This window comes from Paramisgurnus dabryanus, chromosome 18 (assembly GCF_030506205.2).
Source record: "Paramisgurnus dabryanus chromosome 18, PD_genome_1.1, whole genome shotgun sequence".
NCBI classification, from domain to species: Eukaryota; Metazoa; Chordata; class Actinopteri; order Cypriniformes; family Cobitidae; genus Paramisgurnus; species Paramisgurnus dabryanus.
This window is the reverse complement of record NC_133354.1, coordinates 32,499,559-32,520,554: the sequence shown is the minus strand read 5'-3', so window position 1 is coordinate 32,520,554 and position 20,996 is coordinate 32,499,559. Positions and strand designations below refer to the sequence as shown.

Sequence of the window (20,996 nt, the reverse complement as noted above, 5' to 3'; positions counted from 1 at the left end):
TAAACTGAGTGGACCTCTGTGAAATAGTGTAGACCTCAATGCCTACTTTCAAATTACATCATTTTAAAATACAGTAGTGGTTTAAGGATTACATAATGTTTTTTGAGTCATGATTTTAATATTTTTCGAATCAGCAAAAAACGAAAATAAGAAAAATAAATTAGGAGGAAATTTAGAAATTATATGAAAATAGAAAAGGACCAAGTTACAAATAAAGTATACCAGTAGTATTTAGGAACAGGTATAGGATCAAATGAATAACACTGTCTTCTCAATTCTATCAATTAAATATAATTAATCTATGTAAAGATACAGAAGTGATTTTCTTTTGTTTTCTGTTGTTGGAAAAAAGAATAGGGGAGACCGGGTTGTCACAATTTTTACTCTTGCATGAATTGCTCATCTTCAAAAAATCTTTCAGCAGTAATTCTTTCATGAAATGAAAACTTGGCGTCTTGGCTTTAAATGTGTATGCTTTTAACTTTTAGAATGTATTGTAACAGGAAGTAATTAACCATCAAAGACACTCTGACACAATGTGACAACCAACCCCATCACGGGGTTGGTTGTCACGGGGTATGGGGTTGGTTGTCCCAAGAGTGGTTCAATAGGATTTCTGTGATAAATTGGGATCTGAAAAAATTATGTGTAACTTTTTAGTTTTTTAAGCTAGAAACTGCAAATAAGTTTTAATACTATGCAAGCTATGAGACAACCATCCCCAACTGACTTCTTGACAAACATGCTAAGCTAGCTGCCACATGGCTTTAACTTGATATCTAAAAGATGACTCAAATAAAGCTACTACTTTTGGCTTTTTAATGAGTGTTTTGTTTTTGAATGACTAATATCCTACAAGATCTCAACACAAAAACAACACCAACATGAAAATTTACTCTGACCCATGAAAATAAAAAATCGTCTCCTCACCTCAATGTTTTGTGTCTGCTCATTAAAATTACAAGTGCAAATGATAATGCTATCAAAGGCTAACAAATTGATATCAAAATTGTACCACAGCCCCATGTAGTGTGTACGGAATAATCAATGTGACAACCAACCCGTGTTGGCCTCTGATCAGTTTGGTTACAAACATTCCTCAAAATATCTTTCTTCATTTTCTACAGGTTTGTAACAACATGAGAGTGCGTAAATGATGACAGAATTTTCATTTTTGGACAAATTATCCCTTTAAGACCGAATAAGCATGGATAAATATACTGAAACACATTTCTTTCTGAACTGTTTGCGTTCACTTTAAAACATAAATGACTGTTTTTATAAGATTATTTATAATACTAATACTAAGAATACTAATACTTATTTTATTTAAAAAACAATTGCGCGTATGTGTCCTGTTCAGCCTCAAAGTAATTCTCCCTAACCAAAGGGGGGCACACTCAAAAAAGTTTGAGAACCACTGCCTTACTGTAATGATGTTACAACTGTTCATGCTGAAAGTTACAACTTTTGATATAAAGGTAATGGTAAATGCCGGAACATGCTGTAGAAGTGTTGATCATTATTATTGCATGTATGTATTGGATAATGTTAACAGAGTTTCCACATGAATCATGGGGCGTTATGTGAAATCGCCTGGAGTGGCAGACGAGCAGGAAGTGAAAATTGATCGACAGTTGAATTAGGCAACCGAAATGGGCGACGCAGACTCAATGGCCCGCCTTTGTCGTTAACGAACCAATAGTGTTTCGAAACTACAACTTCCGGTTTGTTGCAGGACATGTTTCATTGTATGTACGTTTTGTTGAAAATGAGCTCGACTGTTTCTGGTTAGTGTAAAGCGCGTTAACTCTGTAACGCTGTTTTGGTTTAGGTGCGCTCGTGTCGTATTTGTTGTGGGACAGAGCACTGGAGCTCTAGTGAATCCGCGTGGTTTTCAGAGAATAAGATCTAAAGTGTCGCCGAGATTCTGAGGAAGATCCCCAAGCCCCAATTCTGGACGCTTCATTCGGCGAGCCGTTCATTTACGGCGGCGCGTTAAACTCATTGGAACCGATTGAGTTCGGCTTTAAGACGCATTCAACTAATCTGTCCTGCCTGCCCAGTTACCCCTGGATCTGTCCGTCATGAATGGGTTTAGCACGGAAGAGGATAGTCATGACGGCCCGCCTGCCCCGCCGTTCTTCGGCCAGAGTTGCTGTCTGATCGAAGACGGGGAGCGCTGTGGCCGCTCTGCTGGAAATGCCTCCTTCAGCAAGCGAATCCAGAAGAGCATTTCACAGAAGAAACTCAAGCTTGATATCGACAAGAGTGTAAGCGTCATTGTTAATCCGATAAGTAGATTTCATAAAGCTTTGAGTCAGTGTGGGTTAATTTAAGTGCAGTTAAGCCTGGTAAGTTAAACGCTGCACCTTCAATCGATGCGACGTTATACTCGCTCAGCAAACTGCGAACTGTTTAGTTGGTCTTATAAACAAGTTATTTGATTGGTCGACAAGGTGTCAACGTCACGATTCCATATACAACAACCCAGCATAATATATTTTGTATTTTAAAAATACACAGTGATGTTTTTTAACAAAAGATTATGCACTTGATGAAGTTTTCAATCTGATGTTTCAATCTGGTTTACTAATTCCTCTAGTAAACCAGCTAGTCAGTCATATATTATTTTATAAGATGTATTTGATAGAAAATGTAAACATTAACCAAACTGTAAAATCAAGTTAAGCAAGTATTCCACAGCTTAACACCTCAAACTTATTTATCAATAATAATACCTTTCTGTTCTGTTTGGCAACAAAATCTAATCTGTACTTTTTCTTTGAGTCATATGTAGCTTATTTGATTGAATTGTTTTAAAGTTAAGTACCCCATAGCTTTCTCATCTTTTATGCTAATTTTTTTTGCGTGTTAACTGTTCATTGAATCTGTAAGCTGAGGGAGTCACAATAATAGAAATGTGTTTAAGGTCACTTTTTTTATCCAAAATGCATTTTATTAACAGACAATAGCAAACAATATAATTATTTATCCTAAACCAAAAATATATAAGACAGAAGAAAGGATTGTAAAAAACCTTTGTTTTTAATCTAGGTCCGACACTTGTACATCTGTGACTTTCACAAGAACTTCATCCAGAGTGTTCGCAACAAACGCAAGAGGAAGACCAGTGATGATGGTGGCGAATCACCCGATCATGATGTTGAAGTCCCTGAGGTAAATTAAATGCTCAGATTTATTCTCATACTTTGATGTTTGATAGGTTTTTGTCACATTGATTGTATAGCAACATTAGATCAAGGTGCTTGTGTCAAGGAGCATGTAGTGAATGGGTGTCCAAAGTTGGTCCTGGAGGGCCTGTGTCCTGCAGAGTTTAGCTAAAACTTCCCTCAACATACCTGCCTCAAAGTATCTTGTCTGCCTAGTAAGACCTTGATTAGCTGGATCAGGTGTGTTTGATTAGGGTTGGAATAAAACTCTGCAGAGACACCGGCCCTCCAGGAACAGGAGTGGACACCCCTGATGTAGTGCTTGTTCTGCCTCTATTGGTTTAAAGAAACGGCTTTGATTTCATAATAATTTTAGAGGCTGTATTTGCATGGCTGTGTTTTATACATGAATGTGTTTTGTTCGTCAGGTGGATTTGTTCCAGTTGCAGGTGAACACACTGAGGCGTTACAAGAGGCACTACAAAATTCCTACAAGACCTGGATTAAACAAAGCCCAACTTGCAGAGGTATGTTCAAACCTGCTCATTTGCTAACTTATTATACTAGTCCAGGGGTGTCCAGTCCTGCTTCTATAGGGTCAGTAGCTATGCTATGACCTTTTGCCTCAAACAGAATTAATCATTAAATTTAGCCGATCTCCGGGTCTGGTTTACCACTTTTAGCATAGTTTAGCATAATCCAGTGCTTCTCAATTATTTTCTGTTTCTAGGAAGAAGAAAACATTTCGCGCCCCCCAACTCTCCACCACGACTGTAATAGTATAATTTGTCTATAAAATTACACCTCTGCAAAACATTTTATCCTTATTAATATTAAAGAAAAAAGAAATATAGATCAACTTACAACAAAGAATAACTTTATTAACATTGTTTTTTAGTCTGTAGCAGAAAATACTTAAAATGCATCAATTTGCTTGAAATTTAAAAATGAAATCAAATTAAATATAATCAATAAATAAAAATAAATTCAAATTGATCAGAAACATTAACTCAGGAGCACAATCTATAAAGTCTGTAACAGAAAATACTTAAAGTAGGGATGCACCGATACCACTTTTTCCATCTCTGATTCGATTTCGATACTTGAATTCTGAGTATCGGCCGATAACGATACCTGCCGATCCGATACTTCTGTTTTTTATTCAACAATTTCTATTATACGGACGCACGCACACACACACACACACACACACACACACACACAATGTTAATTGTGTATAGTGCTTTCTGCTAAATCTAGTATAATTTTAAATGTAAAAACCAATAATTTAAAATGATTTACAAGAACATTAGTAATTATTAACTATGGCAGTGTTTAGGAGAAAATGAAATGAGCACGTTTGATCAAATAAGTTTGCTAAATATATTTTCCTTAATTGCTCAAAAAGTCACAGTAAAAAAAGCTTTAGTGTGCAGATGGTTATTTTGGGAAATATGCACTTAAACGGACCTTTTATGCATATTCCGGGTGCAAAATTGATGCGCCTAAATCATAGTGAGTGCGTCTAAATCATACTGTGCTTCCTGGGCGCAGCATTGATGCACTAAAAGCATCCTCGCATGGGAATCCTCGCTCCGCAATGGAAAGTTAAGTTCATAACTATTAAAACACAAAGAGATTAGATGCATCGTGTGCTCAGCACATACTGAATTGCATCCATCCAACAGCTAACGGGGACTTTATAAAATCAGATCTTTAATAAAACCTAACGTGTTGTGTGCGTGTGTTGAATGACGCGTTTCATTCGTCCACTTCACCAGTGGATTAACTCAGTTTGGAAGTAAGTTACAGTGTTTCTGTGAACATTAATATCTTTAAATGTGCGTTTGTTCCTTCACATGAAGCTATTGAGTGTAAGATGACTTTGATTATAGTGCATAAAAACGTTTATGGTGCTTGCTTTGTCGTTTTAATCGCTTGTCAGTGATAACCATGAGTAATGCGCAGTATCGGAATTGGATCGGTCCTGTTAGTCCGATATCCAATCCAGCAAAAAAGGCCGGATCGGCCCCGATACCGATCCAGAATATTGGATCGGTGCATCCCTAACTTAAAGTGCATAAAAAAAATCAATCCTTATTTAAAGTGCAAACATTTTTTGACCATTTGATACTGGAAAATAAAATATACTCAATAAATAACAATAAATTCTTATTGATAAGGAACATTAACGCAGCAGCACAATATATAAAACACTTAAAAATGAATAAAACATGTATAAAACATTTTGTTTTTAAAACATTAAAACTGATCAAAATGAGGAAGTCAAGATTAATGGCTACAATGAGCACGTTTTGCAGTGCACAGCTTTTCGAAGCAGGATTTGAAGCATGGCACTGCAACTCTCAGCTTCTGCTCAATGTTTAGCTGGGACCTGTACTTGGTCTTCAGTGCAGCAACAGCAGAGAAGCCAGTCTCACAAATGCCCATGGCCCTCTGCCCTAAGAGTGGATACTGCCTCTCTACACTCAGCCAGAATTCACTCAGTGTCTGTGATGTGAAGCTCAGTCTCAATGTGGAGGCAGACGACGTCAATTAACTGTTCCTCCTCTGCAGAGCTGAAACCAGGTGGAGCTGGTGAATTGAAAGGATCTCTCACCCAGTCATATTGGGAACTGTTTTCAGGGAAGTACTTTCTAAAGAATCTGATCAGTGATGAAATATGCTCCTTAATATATGAAATCACTGAGGTGGCATCATAGTCGTGTCAACAAATTCATGCAGGTTCTCGAATGAATCAGTATTTCCTTCATCAAGTCGCCTGCCCCACATTGTAAGCTTTCGAGTGAAATAGCTGATCTTGTCTGTGACCTGAGGCAGGTGTTTATCTTTCCCATGAAGCTGTAGATTTAGTTCATTTAGCTTTCCAAATATGTCACTCATGTAGAGCTGCAACTATCGACTATTTTTTCAACCGATTAATCTATCGATTATTTTTTCGATTAATCGAATAGTCTAATGATTTTTTTATACATATAATTCCCCAACAAATAATAAATGTAACATCTGCCATTAACGCTAACATTTTATTTAAGCATTTTCTTAATTAAACAAACACACAAACCAAAATTTTCAACATGAAAAATAAAGTGGCAGTGCCACTTTAAAAGAGGCATTATTCACCTTAAACAATAAAATAGGCATATATTAATATTTTAAACATTAGTTTTTGATTAGTACATGCATTAACTCAGCATTAGTTCAGACTGAAGTAAAAATAAGTTCATTGTGATTCATGAACCCTTATATAAGATGTAATGGTTATATTATTACTGTTAATATTATTACTATTAGTAGTACTGCATTCTCATTTAACTTTAACATTTAACTTTTCTTAAGTTCCGGGTAAAAAACAAGTTCAGTTAGTATGATCTTCTAATATTTTATAAACAGCGTTTACGCCGCTGTTACTTTAAATAAACGCATGTCAGGAATACCTTACAAGACGAGCTTCTGTAATATCTGCGCACATATTCGCAAAAAAGACGTTCATTGGGAACTCCGCACTGCCAGCTGGCTTTCAGTGCACGCGGGCACATGCCTATCAGTTCTCAATGTGACAGTAACTTATTATTTCATAACTTCTTAATATAAAAACATGTCCTGCTCTTTATTTACTGTTTCAACATACTGCCCAGAAGCGATGCAATGTCGCGTCTGTCAGGCGTCTCGCAGCTCGTATTAAACGAAGATGTAAACGCAGCTGTATTAAGCACAATATGTATTGATTCTATTGTTTATAGAGTAAGTATAAAAACTTACTGTAATAGTTCAAATTCTTACGCTGACATCTCGTCATTTTGAGGTCGGAGAGCACCAGGTTTTCTTCTTTTAAGATGATCATACACAGGTGTTGCGCTGCTGTGGTATGCCATTTCAGTTTTACACAGTATGTGTTTTATTTGGTCTCTGCTTAAAGTATTCCCACACTTTTGATCGCGTTCTGTCTGTTTGGTATAACACTTGTATCACCCGGTCGGAGCTGAAGCCCGCCTTCATTTCAAAATGTAAACAGTGCGACGCATCGACGCATTTCCGGCAAATCGACGTAATTACGTAATCGACGTAATCGACTACGTCGACGCGTCGTTCCAGCCCTACACTCATGTAGGCCAGTTTTGCCAGGAAGTTCTCATCACTAATTTTTTCTGGTCATACTTGTTCTCCTGCTCCAAAAACATTCTTATCTGCTCTCTGAGTTCAAAAACTCGGGACAAGACTTTTCCTCGTGACAGCCACCTTGCTTCACTGCGAAACTGCACAGCTTGATGTTCAGCTCTCATCTCCTCACAGATAGCAGAGAAGACTTTTGTTTTTAGTGGTCTGGTCTTTATAAAATTGCCTACACCAACAATGTTGGTCATAATCTCACTTAATTCAGAGGAAAGGTGCCTTGATGCCAGTGCTTCTCCGTGTATTACGCAGTGTGTCCACTCAGCATTAGGTGATGCCGCCTTGATGAGTGCCCAAAGTCCTTTTCTCATCCCTGCCATGGTCTGTGCACCATCACTGCAAACACCAATGCAGTTCTCCCACTTAAACCCATTCTCAGTCAGGAAGCAGTCCAGTATTTTGTATAGCTCTTCAGCTGTGGCTCTGTCTCTGACATATTTACAAAAAAGTAGATCCTCACACAGGGAGTTTGTCATGTCAAAACGCACATAAGCATTAAACAAACAGTCTTTGTTGCTGTCAGTTGCTTCAAAACGTTTGTCTTTGAGTTTATCTACCCGCTGTTCTTTAAGATCATTAGCAATGTCATCTATACATCTGGCGACAGTGTCATTGGACAGAGGGATAGTTTTTCATTTTACAGCACTTGCGTCATCCAGCATGACAGAGACCAGGTCTAATGCTGCAGGCAGGATCATGGAGTGGGGTTTTTTGCACTGAGCAAATTGGTACGCCACCTTATATGATGCCAAAATTGCTCGCTGGTTTACTGAAGTTGCATTCACAAAGCGGGACGATTGTCGGCATTATTCGGCACGTTTTCGATGAAAAAACTCAAGCGGCTTATCAGCGTGATTGGGGTGTAATGTCTGTAAGTGACGCCTTAATTTATTTGGCTTCATACTGTCCACTGCCAACATTTTTAGACACAGTAAAAATACCGGGCTTTCTTTGTCCCCCACCGTAGTCGCAGTGAAGCCAAGCGCAACATACGCTTCGTCATATTTATTCGTCTTAGCTTTCGGGAGGCTTAACGTGTTTGCCTCATTATATCCATCTCTCTCCGACTTTCTTTTCATCCCTTTTAAATATTTTTCCATGGTGTTTGTTATCTACAGTTCATATCTCCTGCTCTGTGATGTGTGCTCTTGTTCGGTGAAAAACACTTCCTGAAAAAGTATTTTCCCGGGGGACTCCCCCCTGGGGGTCGCGCCCCACTATATGAGAAGCACTTCTATAATCCATTGAATCTGATTAGACCATTAGCATTGCACTCAAAAACGACCAAAGAGTTTGGACATTTTTCCTATTTAAAACTTGACTCGGAAAATTAGACGAATTAAAAGTTGCGATTTTCTAGGGGGATATGGCTAGGAACTATATACTCTCATTTTAACATGGCTGCAGCAGGCACATTGATATTACGCAGTGCCTGAAAATAGTCCCCTTAGTATATTTCAATAGCAGGCGACTATTTTTGGGCGCTGTGTAATATCTATCACTGCGCCTGCTACAGCCATGTTATGCCAACAAAGTCCTTGATTATTACGCCGGACTCAGAGTATAGTTCCTACCCATATCTGCCTAGAAAATCACAACTTTTAATTTTCAGTCAGTCTTAGTACACAATGTAACTACAGAAGAGTCAAGTTTTAAATAGGAAAAATATCGCAACTCTTTGGTCGTTTTAAGACGGGGATTATCTTAAACCAGGACTAGGCCTTAGTTTAATTAGGAAATATAACTAGTTTTAACCAACATGCCTTACTAAAAACATTACTGGCGTGCATTTTGAGGCAAAACAAAGGGCACTAATGTATTTTAGGATATGTCAGTGCAAGTTGTTTTCAGTTTCCTTCAAAAAGATAGTCTCGATAGATCCCATTTTTAACTGGTGTGTGTATAGTCTTTGTCCTCAAGTAAATTTGTAGTAAGGAATCCATCAAAGCAATGCAAGCTTCCTACCGTTATCCGACTACATGTAACTCACCAAGCTACGTTTTTAAATGGCACAAATGCAAAATCTTACAGGTTTTTTAAAACACTTCAACACAATAGCTGTGTCAAAAACTGCTCCCTATCAACAATATAGTGCACTATATCGGGTGTCGGCCATTTTAACCCAAGTGAACAACTTCATTCCCTACATTTGTTCACTACTTTTACCCACAATGCACTCTGATTTTGAGGGTACATTCAATGTACACTCGCTCACTCACTTTTTCCCATGATACAGCGAGAGCCTAAAGCGTAACTGGAGTCAACTAAAGGATACTGACAGTAAACACCAAAAATGTACGTTTATACACTTTTGTTAGTTCTTGTTGTTAGTTATTTTCTACTTTTTAAAAATAAACAAATTAAAAATAATTGCGATATCTTTTATTAAATTATAATAGACTTTTTTTTTTATTAAACAATAAATAAACAATAGTAAATAAATATGACAAGCAGTTGTTTTGTTCTCTTTACAAATACAATAAACATGACATATGTGACAAACAGTAAGAAAGTACACTTTACCGTTTCACAGTACAATCAATTAAGCCACACAGATGTAAGGGTTTATGAAAAATCTCTGCGACAGCTCTCTGACGCATGGTATTCACACCAGTGTTCGAAATTGCTGACTCATTTAGATTTACTTTTTTCTCCAAATAGTGGACTCAATTGTCATTTGGTATATAGGGAAAAGTGAATGAGTGAACAAGGGAGCGTTTTCGGACACAGGTACATCGGACACTACAACATAATGTCAGATTTATAATAAATTTTGTTTTGGATTATTTATTGCACTCTTTGTTTTTGATCAGTTTTCTGCCTGTGGTTTGTTAAGCTGTGAGCTTTAAGCTCTCTATGGTAAGATTGGAGGCTTAGTCAGCTGCCTTGTGTGCACAATCGATTCATATTTGGCATAAAGGTAAATTTTTGTCGACTATTTGCTTCGCTTTTTGTCATCGCGGTCAGTGTGAAACAACCCAAAGTCATCATCACGATGCAAGGTGTTATGGTTGTTTCTGTAGCTCGCTTAAAGGGGCATTCAATCTGTTGTTTTTATTGTCTACTTTAGATTTTTTTGTGTGGTTTTTACATTCAAAAAAATCAGAAGCAATAAGAAATAGACTATTTTGTTTTAGTTTTGATGGGCGACCGCATTGAAGACCTGAACGTAAACGCCCACTGCTATGATTGTATAGCTTCATTCCCCGTCATTACATGTGGGGAATTGTTTTAAGACCTTAATGTGTAAACAAATAGCAGCCGAACACATTTATGTTCGAGCCACAAAAGATTCTGGGTGCTAGAGATGATACACATAAATGACAATGTGTATGGTGAAGTAGAAACAAAACTTCAAACCTGACGTTACTAAGTTACCGTATACAACACAGTAAGCGCACGTTGGAATCTAAACCGCTGCTGGTAAGTCCTTATCACTAACTTTGTATATTTCTATATTACAGTTGGATTGTTGAGTATCAAACCTTAATTAATCGTTTAATGTTTTAGTAAATTAAAACATTCAACCATATGTGTTTAGACATGGATGTTACAATCATTCAGGACATATCAAGCGATCTCTAAAAAAGCAATAGTGACACATAACAATAAAAATTTTTACTCACACAAGACTGCTGTGCCATTCCTGTCCGATCCAATATTGATGGTACAACATTGCTTTTTAATCACAGTCTTTCTGCAAATCCAGCATCAACTTGTGACCTCTTTACAAATGAATCCGCAGTACACAATGAAGTAAACAAACACTCCACATGCGTTCTGGAATGTCTTTAAAAACAAACTTCAACCACGCATTCCTAATTTTAAGTTCCAAGGGGAGGTTATACAGTGACTGTAATTGTTGCCATTTGAATTTGGAGGTGGTGATTAAAATCTCTACAACTTTATACACTGGCACATTTCTGGACCCACTGCTTTCTTGGCTTGGTGCCGAAAACTGTTGTATTTTAGTAAAGAGGATGTTTTCAGTTCTGAAACATGCACAATGTTCATTTAAGTATGATGACCTCTCATATAACAAAATATCAAGTCGATTCTTTGATTTACTGCTTCTTTAATAAATAGAGCTTTGTAACGATCATGGGTTCAATTCCTAGGGAACACACATGCTGACAAAATGTATCTTGGAATGCACTCAAAGCTATCTTGGAAGCATCCAAAATGCTAAATTGGTCTAAATTGTTTGTCTCATGCTTTTTAGTGTTTGCTAAGATGTTCTGTGCGACTGCATGATAAGTGGAAAAATTACTTTGCTTTAGAATTAATTTACTCAAAATGAATCTGTTGTACACCTATTGGTTGAGTCATTTGAGAGTTGAGTCTTGAGTCAATTAAAATAATTTGTTTTCTTTTTCAGACAGTGAGCCGTCACTTCCGGAATATTCCAGTAAATGAAAAAGAAACGCTCACATACTTTATTTATATGGTGAAGAGCAGTAAAAGCCGAATGGATCAGAAAACGGATGGAAGCAAACAGGTGGAATAAAGTTCACAGACCTTTACTGTGGACATGTGTCTCAAAGAGGGAAAAAGTAACTATTTATGACGTGCAGATTATCAGATTCTTGTTGGAATACATGCTGTATGTATAAAAAAGGTCTGCACAATATGTCTGATTTGGTGTTACTTGCCGTGAAGTGCTTTTCATTATTTTTCTTTGTAGTGAATAGCTACTTCAACTTTTGTGCCAAACCTTAAAGAAACAAAAATAATCCTCCTAGAGGTGAGCGATAAGGGCACAAAACATATTTTTTTTCTTGTGTGTTTTTAGTGTTTAATTATCATATTTGGCCAGTGAGGCCTTGTATGAAAGCGAGATAACACTGAATAACTGCTGATTTGATCACTCTGTGCTCTACTAATACTAATACAACCCTCCCAGGACAGCCTGAACATTTACTTTGTACTGAAATATTTTATGAGAGTTTGTTTCAAACCTTTTTTGCTTTGTGTACAGCATTCATGTCTCTGCTTTTATAGAGTGCTTTATACGGCTATATACATATAGCTCTCTTGCTTTAATCTAAAATATATTTCTTTTTGTAAAGTTTTCTTTATTTCAAATAATAAGCCTAAAACATTGTTTTGACTAATAGTTTCATGAATTATTAAAAAAATAACATTGTAATTGGCCTTTTCATGTGTGAAAAGTGGGGTAAGCTGTGCAAGTTTTGGTTTCAGGTCAAAGCACACTAGTCAGCAAGTAACGTTGTCCTAAAACCAAAATGTGTACCCATTCTTGTCATAGGACAACTTTTTTGATCCACTTCAAATGTTGACTAGAATAATAGTTGTAATTAATTTCAGTTGAGATCAGACATACTGAAATATAAGTGTCTATAATGTAGATGTTATGTAATTCTAATGTATATGTAGACAAAGCTTTTATCACTATTAGTAAAGCCACTGGCACAACTTACCCTGAATTATCTGACACACTTAACCTTACCGCTACAATTCTGAAATTGCGTAATAATTTATGGCTAGTCTTCAGCCAAAAGATTTACATGGTTTTATATGTTGACTGATGTACTAGCATGTATGATAAATATTTTTAGATGTGAATTAAATGTTTGCTTTGGCTTAATTTTACCTGCAAATACAACCAGTTGTCTATGAAAGACCCTTTCTAAATATGTGGTGGTTAATCTATGGTATAATAAGGAAGTGGCACATCTTACCTTCATTGCATGTGTGCTCCCTCCTCTTCTGCACATTTATGTTTTATCTAAATCTCATGCTACAACCTCCTGATTTAAACTGTAGCCCAAGCAAGCGTGAGCGTATAAATAAATTATTACAGCAGTTAATTGAATAAGCATATATCTAGTCCTAAATGACATTCATTTGAGAATGAATTGGGATGATAGTAAAATGCATGAGAATACTTTGTTTTGCAACAGTGAATCTTTATTAATCACTCTGGTATGATCTCCTTATTGGGATTCTGACTATATTAGAGTGATTAAATTAAATTGATTTATTTTGTGTAGACACTAAAGCTAGGTACACACCATGCTGGCAAAGTAGAGTCATCAAAAGCAGACTTTGGGGTCTGCTCAGATTGGTTGTCCCGTTCAAGACAGCCATATCTTTTTTAAATATTCACATATTGGAATGAGTAAAGAATTAGAAGAGCATTCTGTATGTTAGCTCTTTGCTTGCTTCATCACTTTTGTTTTTCTGTTTGTGCACTGTTTGGCTTTGATTCAACATGCTGAATCAGCTGAATAAAGGCGACGGGAACTCGGACAGACTGGAACACACAAAATACAATTTCTATTTAAGTGTGCTTTACTGGCATGGCAAAAACTATACTTTTGTATTGCCAAAGCATATGCAGCTGGGCTGCGTACAAATAGTGAAATAAAATAAAAGTATATACTATATAGTGTACTAAACGTATATAGTCCAAAATTAAAAGTTAACTAGTAAGGTACAGAAATGAATGTAACAACAAAAAAGCTAAACACAAAGTTGAATAAAGGAAGTAATATATATTAAGTATCTAGTCAGGTCAGATTGTTTTTTTTTCAGACACCCATTATGCTGCTATGACACAGCAGGACTTCTCCTACATTCTCCTAACAGAGAAGAAAGATTCTGTTTTTCATTTTTGATAGACTTTCAAATGTCTTGTTGCAGTGTATTTTTTGGTAGAAAACTGTCTAAATATCTGTGTACTTTCTGTCTCACTAAAGTTTTAGTTCCAGCGTGGACAGAACCTCTCCTCCTGTGGTAGCCATGTTTTTCTGTGTCTGCCTATCTCTATAGTGAGCTTGTGTCCACTGAGTCTGTATCTGGTCAAGATGAATCTCAGTTTTTATCTGTCACTGTAAACAGATAGTCTGCCATTCTGTAATCTCTATTTAGGGCCAAATAACTTTTTACTTTGTTGTTGTTTTCGAGTTTCCCAATGAATGATGTCACTTTACACTATCCACGGGAATACACTATATTCCCTACTAGGGATGCTCCGATCAGGATTTTTGCAGCCGATACCGATCACCGATTTGTAATCTTTGTGATCGGCCGATACCGATTCCGATACCGATTTTTTTTAAAAAGCTGATATGCAAGCTCTTTGATGACTAACTGTTACAATCTTTCTAAATAAAATAATACCACGGATGTTGCCTTTGTTACATTACTTGCAGTAATTAGGTATATTATTGTTTTAATAGAGACTCAAATAAATAAGCACAACAAATATTTATTCTTCAAAGAGAAATTTAATATGGCTTTAAAAAGGCTTATGTCTCCTAAAAGTACTGAAAATAAAACACTTCACAGACTATACTGTATTAATTAAATATACACGCATTCGTATGCAGTATAAAAATTCTTTAGTCAAGAGCAGAGAGTGATTTTATTGAGAGATTAATTAGGTTACTGCAGCTTTAAGACGTGAGAGAGAGATCGCTCTGTTCACGTGCACTGATGACAGACTTCTGTGTGTGTGGGCGGCGGCTGAACGCAGACAAGCAGCTGTGAGGAAAATAAAAGTTTAAACGCTCAAAACTTTAAGACGCATGCAAATAAAAAACTTTTGGCATGAGGATGCAATTGTCCGTGATAGATATGTGTTGTATACGCTGTTTGATGGGGATGTGAAGACGCCTCGCGCTGTTTACCGGAGCGCGTCCTCATACGCATATCTAAAGGCAAAGAGAGACATACAAATCTGCACGCTGCACATGAGCAACAGGTTGTAAAGCATCATAAGCATTTTTACAACCTTTTGCTCATGTGCAGCGTGCAGATTTGTATGTCTCTCTTTGCCTTTACAGAGATATGCGTATGAGGACGCGCTTCGGTAAACAGCGCGAGGCGTCTTCACATCCCCATCAAACAGCGTATACAACACATCTCTATCACGGACAATTGCATCCTCATGCCAAAAGTTTCTTATTTGCATGCGTCTTAACGTTTTGAGCGTTTAAACTTTTATTTTCCTCACAGCTGCTTGACTGCGTTCAGCCACCGCCTACGTAAAAAATGTCTTTAATTGCAACCGCATTCAGGATCCTTTTGATGACAAAAGTAAACAGAAAGATCGGTTTATGAGATCGGCAGATTTAGCGAGCACCGATCGAGTCATTTAATGCCATTATCGGCCGATACCGATCGGTGGCCGATCGATCGGAGCATCCCTACTAAGTACTCTCCAAACCTGCCTGACCGTCAGCTTGGTATGTACCTAGCCCAAGTCTACCTCAAAATTCAACATTTTACCCTGGTTTCAGAGACGTGATTTAAGGCTGGTCCTATGAGCTGTCTCAATTGAAAATAATTTGCACATTCAGATCTTAAAATATGCCAGTGCCATTGATTTGTCCTAAGATACTACTCATCAGATAAAGTGGTTAATTTTTAAAGGATAAATTATTAATTTACTTTCAGTAAAAGTTTTTTTTTTTTACAGAATTTACCAGTATGTGTTATGCCATCCCGCTTTATTTAAGTCAACTAGGCTAACACAAAATACTTTGGTATATTCAAATGTGTCTGCAATTTGTGTACAATTTTAAGAAAAAAAGCCAGTTTTACCTAAAACAAAGGACATTTAGTTTTAAAAATTTAACAATGTTTATCCAGCTGCTTAGATTTAACGGAAAGGATTATGTCTTAGATTTGTACTTAAAAAGAAATAGGACCCTGAAACTATTGTGAATCTTTTTTCTGGCTGTTAGACTGTAGATGTGACATGATCTTTGACAGCAGGCCAAGCACTGGTACTAGGGTTGCAGAATTAATCACAATGAATCTATTGCAGAATAAAGGTTTTTGTTTACAGGTGTGTGTGCTGTGTATAATAACTTTGTATAAATAAATACACACACATGCATGTATATATTTAAGAAATGTTTACATATACTTTTGTATATCTATGTATAATTAATATTATTATTTCACAAATTAATGTATAAATTATTATTTTCATCCAAAGATAATCAATTGCTTTTGTTAATTATATAAATCTGTCTATAAGTTTCTTTCTTTTTAAGATACTTTCATCATACAACTATTCTACTGCATTTCATTATTACTTTATGTAGCCTAAACAAAATATTAGAGACTAAAAATGCAATTACATCTTTGTCCATTTGTTACATTTTCGTATGCATGTCTTGTTCCATACTTGAGTTTGTAAATTCATATTGCTCAAGAAAGAAAATGTGTCCTGTACAGTGTACACAAGGATAGTCATCATGCGTGGCTAACGCAAAATAAACGAATCATTTTTTGAGAAAACTCGTTAGTCTCGAGTCATCATAAAGAGTCATTCAAAATGAACGAATCGTTCATGAACGACCCGACGCTGGCCACGCCCATTACGTATACGTGCGCGCTCACGTCCAACGCGTGGTTCACTCACACTGCTGTAAGTAGCGAAGATAAGACTGTAATTTTTAAAGGTTCACAGCGTTCTTTTATATGTTTTAATTGAAATTAACCACTCTGCGTCTTAGACTGAAGCCTTTTTGGTCTAGGGGTGGAGTGGCGAGAGTGAAGAGGCTCGTCGGTGGAAGAAAACGGATATTCTTGGCAGCACATTGCGGTAAATTTGAGGTGTGTTAAAGGAGAAATGGCCACTGAGGTGGAGACTCTCCTGCCAAGCAATCCTCTGCTAAAACAGGAGGAGCAGGAGCACGAGAAGATGTGCCAGGACGATATCAAGGAAACTTCTGAATTTGTCACGGAGGAGCAAAGCCTAAAACGAGCAAATGAGAACAACCCTGAAGCGAACGTGAGTTTAAATGAAGAGTGCCCTGCTGAAGGTGGAGAACAAGAGAAAGCTGATAAAAAGGAGTTTGTAGTAGCACCGCCGCCTAAGGTGAACCCATGGACTAAAAAGATGAATACAGTGACCAATGTCAACGGTCAAACACAACATGGTAAGTTGTGTATAACAAATCACTACACTATAAATGTTGCGCTCGGTAGCTTATTTGTCACGTTCTTCAGTGAACTGTTAGCTAGAACACCACATCATGCACGTAAATCTACGCGAGAATGTCAAACGAATTGAACAAGTTCGTGAAAGTCCTTTAACAGCATTTATAAAATAAGGGTATTCTGAAGGTGGCCTGTTTACAAACATATTTTTGGGCAGGGTTGATGTCATTGTTGCTCCAGGTCTGTTCTAATACAAACTGTTTTAATAGGAAATCTGTTGTTGTACAGCACACGTATAGTAAATGTAAACTGGACCGTTAGTCTGTCTGCGGCCTTGACTCATGCATTTGCAGCGTGACTTAAACATTGATTGTTCAATAATTAGAGCATACTAATGCAATGCAAACTATATGTATATAGCAGTTAAAGAATAAAGGTAAAAATGTATTGAAAACCCTTGTTTTTCTTCAGCTTTAGTGCTTTTCTAGACAAATGGCTATCGGGTTAGCTCCGTTAGCATTAGCGGCCTACCGTGTGAGTTCGTGTGATAGGCCTAAACTACCGTTTTATTTTCATTCAAGAGCTGCAATAAAATGCCTATTATTATTGTTGTAGTTATTTGTTTACATGAAATATTCATACACGATGATATTATTTACATATAACGTTACTTCGTAAATATCTGGCGTTTGTTATGGAATTTCACGTGTGAGAGGCACGTGTTTGTCTTAAACTCTCTCGAATTGAAATGAAAGCGACTTAAACTGAAAACCTGCTCAAAATACATACTTATAAATACTGCTCAGTGCCATTTCTGTCTCCCGATGTTTAATGCACATAAACGTGCTAAACATGTCAGCCATGCTTAGCCATTAGCCACCTACCGCTTCTTAAAATAAATGACTAATATTGATACTTGTGTTTAAAGTTTCGAATTACTATAGAATACATTCACTTTTATAGTAACACAAGATGATTGATTGTCATTGGGATGCCAATTTGGAGTTATCCCATAATTCCTCTGTAGGCTACTAAAACAACGTGGTCTGTGCCATGTGATTCTACACTTTGTTCACAGCAAAGCAATGTCTGTTGGTTTACTGCATCCTTCTTTATCGTTTTAATGATTATAGCGTGTTTAAAGTGCGCTGTTGAAAACTGTTTAATGTCTTATTATTTCTCCATGCAAATTTCCAAGAAAGAGAAGAAAATAGACAAACTAGTGATGAAGTGTCTCGAGTGACACACGGTGTTGCCAACTCTCGCGAGACAAATACACAACCGCAGCTTTAAAAACAGGCCCACTCTAATGGTTTTTTATTATCAATAAATGAGCCTAAAACATATTAAACTGAGCATGAAGACATGCTAGCATGATCCACTCATATTCAGTCACATTTGAGAAGAAAAAAGCAACAGCACCAAGATGAGCTAAAGTATTGCCACATATTATTCCTAAATATTTGTTATACTTTTCTTTGAGCATCATAATAGCACATGTAAAAGTTTTTCCTGTTGCAGTATTTTTTTTAGAGTCGTTGGCAGGGCAGCCTTTTTTTTGACGCGTATGTGTTTTTTTTAGGCTATACTAGGGATGGGCAATATAAACGATATGCAATATAAACGATAGAAAATTGGCATACGATAGAGATTTTAAATCTATTGCACTATCGCGATAATGCGTGTTGATGACACAATCTACCCGCGAACTTTAGAGCCACGAGCTGCAGCCGAATAAACATGGATGAAAGCGTCAGCGAAACATCGGAACTCGTGAAAAAGACCTATGCAACATCTATTATTTGGATTTAAGCCATAAGTTACATAAGTTAACTGCTGCTCCACACGCAAAATTGGCATTATGGTCTAGTAATTGTGAAACATGCAGTATATTATATACTGTGTATCAGGCAAAAGTTCCAGCTAAGAGAGGTAACAAGACTAATCTGGCTTTTGTAAGGGTCTATATAACCTGTTCTGAAACGAGTCTATTGAAATTATTATATCGCAATACATATCGCTATCGCAAGAGGCTGCAATGTATAACGCAATATGGATTTTAGGCCATATCGCCCATCCCTAGGCTATACTCTCTTGCAGTTGGACGTGAATATGTTTACTAAAAAACATCAAAGCTAAACATCATATCTAGTCAAACCACATCACAACATCGCTACAAATACAGTATGGGATTAAAATCAGTGAACATCAATAGGCTTAGGCTACGTTACCTTGTTTCAGCGACACTTTGGTAAAACAGCAGTTGATGTTTTCGGTTCAGATGCTGAATGTAATGTAATAAGAATGTCTAAAGTTTGGGATCATTACATTCTTTGTTTATGGACATCTTAACTCTCAGCCATTGCGCTAACTAAATTAAAAATGAATCACGCTCTAGGGCTGTCACTTTTTATTCGATATTCGAATATGCATTCGAACGTGACGTGAAATATCCGTATTCGAACTATAAATAAACCATCCGGTTTTTTAAATGCCATATGTAGCGCATTTTTTACAGTAACACCTCGTAATAGGAAGGAGGCTCACCCCGGATTTCCACCGACTGCGGAGCGGCTGCAGATCAGCTCCACTGCCTTACGGCTCCGCACTCCACCATCCGCCAATACCCACCAGATCCGTATTTGTTGCAGAGCGGCTGCATGCTGAAGTGACGAGGACCCATGAGGTCTCGCAAATTCACGTGATGATCGCTCGATACGTAGTTCTGTCTCTGCCCATTATTCCGTTGAATTATGACATTTTTACAAACCAGCCCAGATCACAACACGAGATCTCGTGTAGACAGAGCAGTACATCATATCCATCCAAAATTAAAAAAAATAAGAAGGCTGCTAAAACATTTATTTATGCTCTATCTTTAATGTATTTATTTGAAACTCCCACTGGCTCTGTTCTTGTCTATTATTTGTTGTTACTTTATTTGTGTGTGTTTGTAATGTTTGTATTGCAAATATTTAATAAAAAAAACCACGAGTTCTCGCGTATTCAGGTATAGGCCTGTCGCGATAAACGATAAATCGATTAATCGCACGGTAAATAAAATGAGCTCGATCATTTTTTTAGGCCGCGATAATTCACATTTGCATGCTTGTTTGTTTTCCTTGTCTCTCTCTCTCTACCAAAGAGACTGGATGACCGCTCCGTGCAACGAGTGACAAGGAGTGAACCCTCGTCAGTCATTTGTCAGTCGCATGATCTGTGTGGGGAGGGGGGACTCCTGACGTAGCCTATCACAGTAGGAGTACTGAGGAGGATGAGCGCCGCGTGAGAAGTGTAGCAGGAGAAAAACACTAGTTTTTATCGATCGGATCACAATGTTTTACGTCTTTTCTGACTTTTCTGACACAAGGTGAACAGTGCTATTTTTAGCCTTTCATTGATAAACTAAAGCGGGTGATCTCCGCAGTTTCATTTTGCAAGCGTGTGAAAGTTGCGCGATCTTATTTCATCAATTGCGCTGAAAATTCAGAGAAAGCTCTAACATATACATGTAGAAAATACTGTGCAGCATGTTTACTTGCTAAACAAGCAGTGGATATAATATTAGTTTGCGTCCATATAAACTCATAATTACTCCCGCTGGCGTTCAAATGACAGCGGAGAGACTCGCCCACCGTCTCGACAGACCACCCCTCACAGTATTCAGGACAGATGCGGTCGAAAGTGGACAAAAGAGATGGATTTAAA

At 37.2% G+C, this 20,996-nt stretch overlaps 2 protein-coding genes across 2 annotated transcripts in view; both read left to right on the top strand.

Annotated features, from left to right (window-relative positions):
* Positions 1–1,714: 1,714 nt before the first annotated feature.
* sap30l (sap30-like) lies at positions 1,715–12,980 on the top strand. Its single transcript, XM_065287677.1, has 4 exons — positions 1,715–2,273; positions 3,058–3,180; positions 3,602–3,700; positions 11,746–12,980. Exons 1-4 carry the CDS (start codon positions 2,088–2,090, stop codon positions 11,872–11,874), a joined length of 537 nt encoding a protein of 178 aa, XP_065143749.1. The 5' UTR covers positions 1,715–2,087; the 3' UTR covers positions 11,875–12,980.
* Positions 12,981–16,727: 3,747 nt separating this feature from the next.
* larp1 (La ribonucleoprotein 1, translational regulator) overlaps positions 16,728–20,996 on the top strand; it is a 45,852-nt gene continuing 41,583 nt past the window's right edge. Inside the window, exon 1 of the mRNA XM_065287675.1 lies at positions 16,728–17,287. Coding sequence (XP_065143747.1) covers positions 16,978–17,287 — 310 coding nt within the window. The 5' untranslated portion in view covers positions 16,728–16,977. The remainder of the gene's footprint in view (positions 17,288–20,996) is intronic.